Here is a 12,500-nt window from a genome sequence, read left to right as displayed (position 1 = left end):
AGTACAAGAACTTCAGACCCGATGATCCGTCTCGCAAGACCAAGGCTCTGCTACAGTGAGTGGACAGACAGACAGACAGACAGACAGACAGACAGATAGATAAATCGATAGATAGATGTGATCGATCGATCGATCGATTGATCCAGAGAGGAGGAAAAACAAAAGCAGAGAGAGGAAAGAGACAATACGTGAGTGAAGAGTTGCTTGTTTTTATACTAGAAGATCAGAAAGAAAAGGTGAAGAGGGAGGAGCTGTTTGTTGATAGCTTCCTTCAACAACTAACACTTCGGGGGCGTTTGATATGTTGATCGGCTGCGCATCTGTGTGTCTCTCCCTCCTTCCCCATAGGATGGTGCAGCAGTTCTCTGTGGACTTCGAGAAGCGTATCGAGGGATCCGGAGACCAGATCGACACGGCCGAGCTGTCCGGGGGCGCCAGGATCAACCGCATCTTCCACGAACGCTTCCCTTTTGAACTAGTCAAGGTGTGTGTGGTTTTGTACCTATAATTGTGTGTGTGTGTGTGTGTGTGGGTGTGTGTGTGTGTGTGTGTGTGTGTGTGTGTGTGTGTGTGTGTGTGTGTGTGTGTGTGTGTGTGTGTGTGTGTGTGTGTGTGTGTGTGTGTGTGTGTGTGTGTGTGTGTTATCATGATAGTGTAGTATTAGACAAACCATTTAGATACCCCCCCTCCAATATTTTCATTTACATTTTTAACACCATGAAATACAGCCTTTTACATTCATAATATAAAATACATTTAATTGCGGCATTAATACAAACCAAGACAACAACAAAACAAGAACGCTGACTCCTGTTTAAAAAAATTGTAATCTAACAAATCGGAGAATATTAATTGCAATGGATACAAAATAAAACAAGTATTTGGAACAAGGAAAAACATTCACAATCTCAGAAACGGCATTGTCCACAAAAATGTGTCATTCACTTACTTGATAATTTGTTAAGTCGAAGTCCTTAACATAAGAGCATATATTATCAAATATACCCTGTTTGCTCAATAAAAAGCCATCTGGGCGTATAACACTTATGACATCACTCACCCAGCCAGGGCTGGCTGAGTGATGTCATAGGTGTTTTATTGAGCACATGCCAGCTGCTTTACAAAGACCAGTGTAGATGCAGCTATGTGTGTGGGGGGAAAGAGAAACCTATTGCTACATACCAGTCCCACATGTTAATGCAATGTGATCTCTTCAACCTGCACCATGCTCTTTAAGTTACAACACAAAAATCACAGAAACTGCAGAGGTTACCTTTTATTTTTGACGTATAACGTTAATCAGTAACGTCTCAAGTGCATTATGTTTGGCCGCCCGGGTACCATCACCCGGTACCTATCTGTCTATGCATGAGTTCTCTTTTTCTTTCACTCTCCATCTCTCTCTCTCTCTCTCTCTCTCTGTCTCTCTCTCTTTTTGTCTCTCCATCTTTCCCCCTGCTATCATTTCCCAGCCTCGGAGAGAGACCTGGCCAAGACTCATTCCTCCCTCAGGACCCCGGCCCTGGGCTTTATGACAAAAACATTCCTCGCTTCCTCCCTCGTCTCAAACCTAACCACTACCTCTCCCGTCTCCCTCCCTTCAGACATTCTTCTCTCTCTCTCTCTCTCTCTCTCTCTCTCGTTCTCTCTCTGTGTCTCTCTATCTCTCTCTCTCTCTCTTTCTCTCCCTCCTTCGCCATATCATCCGTCCACGTATCATCCCTCTCTCCTCTTCCCTTCCCTTCACCTCTCAAATCATCTTTCCCTGACCCTGTCCTCCCTTCATCCCCTCCCTCCCTCTGTCCGTCTCACCCCCTCGGACCCCCTCCCCTCACTTCCTCCTTCAATCCTTCTCTCCCTCCCAGTGGTGGATGAACTAAGCTGCACTCGAGTAAAAGTACAAATATCTTACCAGAAAATGACTTTGGTAGAAGTTAAAGTCACCTATTAGAATATTACTTGAGTACAGTCTTTAAGTCATTTTCTTATATTAAATGTACGTAAGTATTGAAAGTAAAAGTACAAGTAGCTAGAAGCGCTGATTCACTAGACTGACTCACTAGAACCAGGCTGGGGGGATAAGCAAAGCCATTGGCTCCGACCACTTCAGTCGGAGTGAAGGGAAATCCCTTTCCGCTCCCTGCGTGTCACTCTCAAATGCCTCCGCCGCTGTGAAACAACAACAACAACAATGCTAGCTAGCAAGCTAGCAGCCTACACGCTGAAAATGGCAAGTTGTTGTGCGACAAAGCAGGCCTGCTTGGTACTTTCAGTACTTTCTCACCAGAGCGAGAGGAGAGTGAGAGTAACGCCGGGATTCCACTGGTTGCATTTGCGTTGCGTTGCAGCTGTGCTCCGGTTTTGCTCCGTGCTCTGTGCTCCTCCAACACTAACCGGCTGTGTGCAGAGCACGTCACGGCTCCGCTCCGCCAGACAGCTGGAGTGACGAGACCGACAAGTTCTCATGGTGAAATCGCGTGAGACACTTTGTATGTGGGATAAATACAACAACAAACAGGCAGAAGATCATTGTTCCCAACTGGAGAAGCAGAGGAGGGGTGGACTTGCTTGGTGTTGTCCTTGTAAAAGGGACGTGTCGTGTCATATATTATTTTGTCAACTTGCTGCGGCTTTGCTCCGACATCCGTGAAAAATAGAAGCCTTGCGTATCTTTTTCGGAGAGTTCCGGATCGTCGGAGCTGGGACGGAGTAGACACGCAACGCAGCGGAGTAGGTGGGAGTTGACACATTGATTAGAGTGAAAACGTATCGGCTCCGAAGCCGTACCGCAGCGCAGACGGACCGAACACGGACTCAGTGGAATGTGGCCGTAAGCCAGACTCGGGTACAGTACAGCGCAAAATGGAGATAGTCTGGCAATTAAGCGAGACTACTGATTCACCACACCTGCTTGCTTGCAGGCTACCAAAATCCTTCAGATTTTACTTTGTAACTAAGATGCCTAGGGGAAATGTAATGGCGTAAAAGTGTACATTTTAATTATGGAATGTAATGAGGGAATGAGAGTTGATTTGTGTAAAGTTATGGACCAGTGATGTCATTCATGCACAAATGACACCATTGGTCCACACTGTAACTCAAATCAACTCTCAATAACTGTCACACTAAATGAATGTCTGCAAAACGGTTTACACTTTTCAGATATGTGTGAGATTATGTGCAAAATAAATCCGTATTGAAAATAGGCAGAGTGTTTCTTTAAAGGAACACTCCGCCCATTTTCAACCAGCTTTGTATCATTAGAACATCAGTAGTATATCTGAAAACTGTTAAAGGTTTTGTAGTCTGTCATTTAATTTGACAGTTATTGAGTGTTAAAGTGTGGACCAGTGACATCACTGGTCCACACTAACTCAAATTAATAACTCATTAACTCAAATCAACTCTGAATAACTGTCAAACTATTCATCATTCATCTAGTTTGACAGTTATTGAGAGTTGATTTGAGTTAATGAGTTATTAATTTGAGTTAGTGTGGACCAGTGATGTCACTGGTCCACACTTTAACACTCAATAACTGTCAAATTAAATGACAGACTTCAAAACCGTTTACAGTTTTCTGATATACTACTGATGTTCTAATGATACAAAGGTGGTTGAAAATGGGCGGAGCGTTCCTTTAAGTAGTGTAACAAAGTATTATTATTACTTAGTTACATTACACCACTGCTCCCTTGTTTCTTACTGTACATCTCTCTCCACATCCTCCATTCTGCTCACCTCTCTCCCTTTCGCCCTCCTCGCTCGATCATCCCCCCCTTCCCATCTCCCCCCGCCCTCGGACGATATATAAAACTCACTGGCTGTGCGTTACGGAAGGCGTCCTGCTGAGGGAGCGGAGCAGAGCAGCCACAAGCCTCTGTCTGACATGACTCATGAGACACACAAGAATGTCTCCAGACAGGCCAGTTTGCCTTCATGCTTTATAGCCTGGTTGTTCGTTATGGGAAGACAAGACAAGATTCAACTTTTGATAATCCATGTGGGAAAAATAGATCATTCTAACGACAAATTGCAATAGGATACAGCATTGGTTCCCAAACTGTGGTTTGGAAACGCCTGGTTGTCCGCCTGGTGGTCCGCCAGAGCATTGCATTTTATTTTTATTTTTATTTTTATTTTTATTTTTATTTTTTTAAAGGAACAGCTCACTCTAAAATCCAAAATACATATATTCCCTCTCACCTGTAGTGCTATTTATCCATCTATATCGTTTTGTGTTAGTTGCCTGAGTTTTGGAGATATCGGCAGCAGAGTTTCTGCCTTCTCTCCAATACAATGGAACTGGATGGCACTCGGCTTGTGGTGCTCAAAGTGCCAAAGAAATACATTTGATAAACTCAACAGCAATGTCTCTTTCCAGAAATCATCACCCGGTTACTCAAGATAATCCACAGACCTTGTTATGAGCAGTTATCATGGAGGAACTATTTTCTTTTGACTGAACTACACCCGCTAGCTGCTATAGCTAGTTCCTACATGAGACTGCAAAAGAAAAATACTTCCTACATGAAACTGCTCAAAACAAAGTCTGTGCATTATATTGAGTAATATATAACATCAGAAGGATATGTGAATATTAAGAAAACAGATGTGTGAATGTATAGCAAATATACACAATGTGCGAAATGTGCATCATGTTCACATTAACAGGTCTGTGTGTGTAGAGGTGCTGTAAAAATGTTTACAGAGGTAGATCACGTGCAGAATGAAGTTATGAGCTGACATGGTGTTTGGAAGGCTGGGGACTGATGAAAGAGTGCAGGGAAGAGAGAGAGAGGACGGGTCATTACTTTCTCGCCAGTGATCTGACCATGACAAAATAATAATCACTGAAAAGTGTGTGTGGGTACGATGTACAAAACCAAGGATGTCCCCATCAAGGTGTATGTATGCTCAGACCGTCCTCTGCCCTCTGTCTCCTCTTTAGATGGAGTTTGACGAGAAAGAGCTGCGCAAGGAGATCAGCTACGCCATCAAGAACATCCATGGCATCAGGCACGTCCGTCCGCCCTCCCCCTCCCCCCCCCTCCCCCACTCCATCAGGGTCACCCCTGACTGGCCAGACTCCATCTAACCGACTTCCCCTATCTAATCACAAAGACCTCTAGACTCACTTTGAGCTCTCTGTTGCATACTGATGATGGCATCAACAAATCAAGACAGAGGAGATTTGGGATCAGATAGACGGGGGTTGGTTGGATGATGATTGTTTGTCTGTCCTTTTGGTGACTTTTTTTTATATGTCTGTCTGTCAGCGTGTCCCCTGTCTGTCTCTTTGCTGTCTGTCTGTCTGTCTGTCTGTCTGTCTGTCTGTCTGTCAGTGTGTCCCCTGTCTGTCTGTTTGCTGTCTGTCTGTCCATCCGTCCATCTGTATGTCATCTGTCGGGTTGGTGAAATCCTATACTTATGCGCCTCTCATCTGAGATGTACATTAGCGCTCTCAGTCTGCATCCTTGGCTCTCCTTGTCTGTGGCTAAGGACGATGTGTCCAAAGCTATTATCCAGAAATGCCATTACAAAATAATATGAATTAATTAATTAATTAATAAATAAATTAAGATTTGGTGCCAAGATTAATTTAATTTGGCCGGCCTGCATCAGACAAAATGCAGTGAAAAGCAGGAATGATGGAATTTATGAGTGGTCATCTGGGTGTGGGAAGCGGCATGGGTGGGACTGCACTCATGAAAGAAATTATATTTAATTTACTTCCATGATGGACAGAGCATTTTTGGGTTTTGCTTACACTTAGTGCCTTAGCATTTGGAGTCATTTGTGGTTGCATATCTTCTTTGGTGTTTATTGAATATGTACTACTTCGTTAGTGTCATTTTTAATCTAGACCTGACATCATAACATGTTTTTAGACACATTTTTCTCTAGTATCGACTGAGGTCCCATTTTCTCAAGAAAATGTGAGTGCGCTTTTTGAAAGAGCACCAGCCTGAATGGGTGGTTGATTTCTAGTGGTTGCTACTGTAGGGTGTTATTAGGTGGTTGCTATGGTGTAACTAGGTAGTTGCTAGATAAATACTAGCGGTTTATAGGGTGTTAATAGAAGATTGCTGTGTGATAAATAATGGTTGTTAAAGCGTTATTAAAAGCTGGTGGGTGCTAATAGGTGGTTGCTTGATAATACAAGTGGTAGCTAGAGTGTTGGCGGGTGATTGCTAGGTTATTATTAGTCTCACAGTAGCCAGCCGTAGATACATCTACATCTAGAGCACAACTCTTGTAAAGTGGTTAAGGACCGCCTCCTAAGACAACCAAAAATGCATGACAGACATATGAATTGACCAACCACGGACCTCGTAGTGTAACTTCCGTTACAGCCCAGCCAATCAGATTTTACCATCAGGCACACAAGCAAGTAAGCCATGAAATGGCGTGTTTTTAGGGAGTCCCAAGTGAGAAACAGCACCACCTGCTGTGCTCTATAATAGTATGTATGATTAACACTAGTAGTGTGTTTAACTACATCAAGCACACGAATTAAATATGAGTAACAATCATTCTGCACTTACCTTCAGCAAGCACACTAAATAATTAATGTCACTGGATTGCTCTGTTATCCACAGGGTTCCAGTGTTGATATAAATGTTGTCTATGGACAACGCGGAAAGGCCAGAGGCTAAAAACCTCCTGTCCACCATGGAAATTAATTAAATAGATTTTCTCTATCGACTGAGATACAATTCCTTCAAACATACACATACATGTATGGATACTGCACCAACCAGTCTACGGAAAATGGGCATTTTAAGAATAAACATATGTTTTGGGGTAATATTATTGTGTGCCATCCCATATCATTGACCCGTCACAAAACAAGAAAGGTGTGGAATCATCAAACACCGTATAACATGTTTTTTCCAAAATGGCCAGCAGGGTGCTTTTCTCATTAGAGCATTGATAGTACAATATTTTTGGTAAATTGATGACAGAAAAGGCACCCTTATGTCAAATTGAACATCTCTTCTATAAGCTATAATGAATGGTAGAGAGTAGGGAGAGGATTCTCTAGTAACTGCTAACATACTAACTGTACCCTACCAACTTCTGAGGGAATAATGACTGGATATGCGTTGGAGAATACAAACATCCTAGCATTTCAGAATTAAAAAATAAATTAGCCTACTTGATATCTTCACCAGTACTGTAACATCTCGCTTTATAACATTTTTGTAGCCCTCTATAGAGAGGCAAAGTGACCGCCTACTTCCTGCTTCAGCACTGTACTAGAGATTTTCATCCGCCATTTATTTTCCCATACACATTTCGTAAAATGCTTACTATATTATTACTGGTTCAAACCAAACGGTACAGATATATTTAGAAAGAGGAGAGATCGCATAACATTTCACTGGGACCAAAACGTAAAAAAATGCGGGTTTAAAGAAAATATTTTTTAGATGTTGTAGATGTGTTTTTAAGTTTTGGTCCGAGTGAAATGTTCTATGGTCTCTCCCGATTATAGCGTTAGCTGAACCGTTTGGTTCGACAAAGTAAAACTATTTTATAAGCATTTTACGAAAAATAAATGGCGGATGAAAATCTGTGGTACAGTGCTGAAGCAGGAAGTGACGTTCCACTTTGCCTCTCTATTTGTCTCATTTGTGTCTGTTCTTTTTTATGTTTGACATGGGGGGGGGGGGGCTCAGGAATGGAGGGCATTTCTTTGCAATTAACACTCTTCTCTTTACCACACCTTCCTCCCCCCTTTCTTTCTCTCCACCTTCTCCCTCCTCCTTCGTTTTTTTGGGCTGGTTCTCTCTCTGCCCGGCAGAACTGGCCTCTTCACCCCGGACATGGCCTTTGAGACCATTGTGAAAAGGCAGATTGGGAAGATTAAAGAGCCGTGCACCAAATGTGTGGACATGGTCATTTCTGAGCTAGTCAATACGGTTAGGCAGTGTACCAAGAAGGTAAAAAAACAAAACGAAACGGTGGACAGCAACTTTTTTTCTTTTCTTTTTCAACCCACTTCCCTTGTCCACGAAACCCCCTCTGCTGGTCACTCCCTCTTACTGTAACGACCTGGCTCTCTCCAGACCTTGTTGTGTTTTTATTTCGGACGATGAGGGGACAACTGGAGTAGCGGGTGCGCGGCGTACACCCGCCTGCCTTACCTGCCGCTTGCGATGGGTTTGGCAGGGCAGGGTGGCCGTGGTAGAGTGCTGTGATGAAGAAAGATCACGTGGAGGCTGAGCGGTCACCGGTATGGCTGCCTATGAAGGGTTAAATAGCTGATAAGCGACTGACACCCAAGAAGAAGCCCAGTTTGAAGAAATAAAAACGACAAAAATATCTGACTTAAATCTTGCAGGTTTACTATCTCTAATGCTAAAACATCCAAGTGTTAAGACATTCATGTGACAATCACCACTTAGAATACATGGCGGCCATATTGGATGACCTCAGCGTCCAGACTTCCTGTGTGTGAGGCCGCAGCTGTGCACCTGCATCAGACGGACGCCATGACAGTTCCATCTCTAGATGCTCTTCGAGGAATTTGTAATTGTAATTTCAGGAAATGACTGTGGGCGGGCTGGAAGTCCAGGCTGACACGTCGAGCGAAACAGGATGCGATGCGTTTGATCGGGGTGGTTTTGATCGGGGTAACTATGGGTCGGGATTGGCTGGAAAAAGGGGGTCAAGAAGAGGAGGAGAGCCCGGGTGTCTTGGCCGAGCGTCTGGGTGCGCAGCTGTGGTCTCGTGGCTCGTCGCTCGGAGCTTTTTGGCTGGTGGAGTAGTGCAGGCTGGGATCTCTCTCTCTCTCTCTCTCTCTCTCTCTCCGTCTTCTCTCTCTCTCTCTGTGTCTTCTCTCTCTCTCTCTATGTCTCTCTCTCTCTCGACTGATAGAGAGGGACTCCAGCACTGCCCTCTTTTTAGAATGGCTTCAGGGGAAACCAAATGTCTCACTTGCCTTTTCTTCCTTCTGTGCTGTCCCCCCTCTCCCTCCGTCCCTTGTCTTTTACATCTGTCTTTCAATCTGTCCTTTCTTCTGTCCCGCCTCCAAAGATCCCATACCTACCTGCTGCTTTGCTCGCCTCGTCTCTCCATCGTCCCTCTCTGCTCCCCCTCCACCATATGTTTTCATGCTTGCTGCTCCGTACGTTCTGACCTGTTTTCTTGCGGTTATTTGGCTGTCGCCCGACTCGCCCATTCGCTCTCGGATTCCTTTCATCTCATTTGATCTCTATCTGCCCCCCCCCCCTCTCTCTCTCTCTCTCTCTCTCTCTCTCTCTCTCTCTCCATACACCTCTTCATGTGTTGCCTCCGCTCCTCTTCCTCTCTCTCCATCCTTCCGTCTGTGGTTCTTGCTCCTCTCTTCTCCCGTGCCACCACCCGCCTATCCCCCTACAGGACGGGGCTGTTCACCCCCGACCTGGCCTTCGAGGCCATAGTGAAAAAGCAGATCCAAAAGCTGAAGGAGCCCACGCTGAAGTGTATAGATATGGTAGCGAGCCAACTCACCTCCACCATACAAAAGTGTAGCGACAAGGTAAAAACCCCAAAGAGAACCGAGACATATGTTTGTTAAATCTTAAAGGTAGGGGTAGACCGATGGCTGGACTATTATCGATTATGGTCAAAGAATTGATCTGTTTAAGATGAATGAGAGAACCACAAATCAGACCTCGTCTGTATTAAAAGAAATGATCAAGTTTTATTATGAATGTTAGATTTACTGTTTAGAAAAAGAAGGTTGCGCTTCAACAATGGGCTTCTCAGTGGAGTGCCAAACCCAAAATCCAAAATATGTTCAAAAAAAAGCTGAAAGCGTACAGTAGCACAGCTCAGTTTTCAAGGTCAAGGAGGACAAAATATTCACATTTCACTTGATTTATTGGCTCACATCACAAAAAACAAAGAGCCAAACGCTCTGAAGAAAGCGCTTTGCCGAAACGCGTACTGTAAGCGTTTTGTTTTTTGTGTTGTGAGCCAATAAATCAAGTAAAATGTGAATATTTTGTCCTCCTTGACTTTGAAAACTGAGATGTGCTACCCTTTCAGCTTTTTTGAATGTTAGATTTATTCATTGTCAAAAGAGACAAATATTGCTTTTGCTTGATAGATAATTCCTCATTATTGGGAGAATGGTCAAGGCCTCTCCTGGATTGTTGAGTATCTGCCAGTCAGTCATAGTCCTCCTCTGATTACACGTTTCTTTATTTTCCTCTGTATAGTAGATTTGGTCAACCTCACATGCCTATGTCCTCCATCATCATCCATGTGGTTTTTGAATCATTGTCTGTGGTTTGAGGAGTGCTCTTAGCGTTTGAAGTTAATGCCACAATCGCATGTTTTCATATATTTAAATTGGAAAGATGTGGTGGTGCTAGTCTCGGCTCTCTCACCAACGTAAACATGAAACTTTCTATCATCAAAGCAACAACGACGTAAACCAGACAATATTTCTTAGATCAACAATGTGCAATTTAATCGCTGTTTAAAATTTTGTTGGACTTAAAGTCCCTGGAAACCAGAAATATTTCTTTATTATTTAGCATTTTGAGTTAATCACATCACAGGACCCTATGTTAATAAGCCACCAGCCAAATTTGAACGATGATGAACGTCGCAAAGTATATAAATTTAGGTTTGACAGCCATGGCAAAACTCATGAGATTTCATTATTTTTTAGAGTGTATTTTTCCCGCGGAATGTGTGGGCGTGTCCCATCTACAGCAGGGAAATTTCTGTCTCTCGGAGAGCGCGAGAGAGAGGGGGGAGGGAAACGGAGAAAGAGAGATGAGTGCACACACCGTGTGTGTGTGTGTGTGTGTGTGTGTGTGTGTGTGTGTGTGTGTGTGTGTGTGTGTGTGCGTGTGTGTGTGTGTGTGTGTTGCTCCGCGGCTCGGAAGAGATCTCTGTCCGTTCTTTGCCTGAGTGAGAGAGAGAGAGAGAGAGAGAGAGAGAGAGAGAGAGAGAGAGAGAGAGGGAGAGAGAGGAGCGCATGGCTGAAACCCGACACCTTGCTAATCTCACAAGCACAGCGCTTGGCAGAGGCACACAGGGAGGGAGACGGACAGCGAGGGAGCGCTGTCACTGGGGGCAAAGAACGGACTTGCCATAGGTGGGTGGGATTGCGTGCGTGTACAAAGGTTATATAGAGCTTATGACGTCATAAGCTCCTGCGTTTTAGCACCTCGCGCACTGCTGTCTTCAATGAGGAAGTACTTTGTAGAATCTTGTAGAAAAGTGGCGATTTTAAGGCTTTGGGTTGAAAATAATGTATAATAATTTCGGAGGCACAAAATTACTAACATAAGACCCTAAATAACATAGTTAGAACGTTTTTGTGGATTTTGGTTTCCAGGGACTTTAAATAACTGCTCGCAATTCTTTATCTAAAAAACAAGAGTTAATAACATTTAATTTGTTTTGTTTTGTTTTCAGAGCACTGTGATAAGGAAGTAGTGTCTTTACCCTCTCACACACTTCGACAGGGATAGACAAAGAACATGTGATACTTGTCATATTCAACACAGGTCACCCTGATATTTATTTATTTATTTGTATGGTATTGTAAAAAGAAAGAACAACAAAAACACCATGACTAGAAACTACTCCAGGTTTCATATGATATTTCCTTGCAGACAAGAGTGAGTAAAATATAACTTTCTTTTCCTTAGGGTTAGAGTCAGACTTTGTCCAGCAAATATCGGTCTATCCTTACTGTAGATCTTATATATCTTATTACTAATCTCACCATATAAGCCATATCTTTATTTCCTACACGCAAAATATAAATTCAAACTTTCTTTCTCACTTTGTTTTCTGTCAATTATTGACATTACGTTGACAGTTTAACAAATTGTTCCAGTTTGTTGCCTCTTAACCAGCATGCTCGATCATTTTTCGTTCACATTTGACCTCACGATGTCTCTCTTGTCCCCCCCAAAAAATCATCTTTTGAATTGATTTGAGTTCAAATTAAATTCATATTGTTTCCTGTCTTCGTCGATATGATTTTATATAATGGAGTGAGTGTTGTTTGCAGGTGAGAGAACATGTCGTTCCACTCATTGACTAACCGACGTACCTCGAGCATCTTTCTCTTTTTCTCTTTCTTTCTCTGCTGTCTTCTCCATCCTGTGGTCTTCTAACCCTCTGAAAGGATTGCCTCCTCGCAAAGCAAAGCTAACAAAACGCCCTGACCTCCTCTGGATTCCCCTCATATCTACCATAGTTTTATCTTGGCTTCAGCGGTTGCTTGAGGGACCCTTTCACAGACATATTTGAAGATACTAGTATTATAGAGAGCCAAAGTGGAACGTCACTTCCTGCTTCAGTACTGTACCAGAGATTTTCACCCGCCATTTATTTTCCCATAGACATTTCTTAAAATGCTTATAAAAATAGTTTTACTTGTTCAAACCAAACGGTTCAGATATATTCAGAAACAGGAGAGATCGCATAACATTTCACTCAGACCAAAACGTAAATAAATGTTTAAAGAAAATATGTTT

The 12,500-nt window shown here is 43.2% G+C and overlaps 1 protein-coding gene across 3 annotated transcripts in view; it reads left to right on the top strand.

Moving 5' to 3' along the window:
* Positions 1-12,500, top strand: part of dnm1a (dynamin 1a) — a gene marked incomplete at both ends in the record, with an annotated part of 104,575 nt that overhangs the window by 40,243 nt on the left and 51,832 nt on the right. For all 3 annotated transcript variants that reach the window (XM_083657818.1, XM_083657816.1, XM_083657817.1), the window contains 4 exons: positions 1-55; positions 349-484; positions 4,952-5,019; positions 7,811-7,949. The exon at positions 1-55 is cut by the window's left edge and continues 88 nt beyond it. In XM_083657818.1, coding sequence (XP_083513944.1) covers positions 1-55; positions 349-484; positions 4,952-5,019; positions 7,811-7,949 — 398 coding nt within the window. The remainder of the gene's footprint in view (positions 56-348; positions 485-4,951; positions 5,020-7,810; positions 7,950-12,500) is intronic.

This window comes from Poromitra crassiceps (genome assembly GCF_964638095.1).
Source record: "Poromitra crassiceps genome assembly, chromosome: 21".
Lineage (NCBI taxonomy): Eukaryota > Metazoa > Chordata > Actinopteri > Beryciformes > Melamphaidae > Poromitra > Poromitra crassiceps.
Note: the sequence above shows the minus strand (reverse complement) of the source record. Positions and strands in the feature narration are given on the sequence as shown.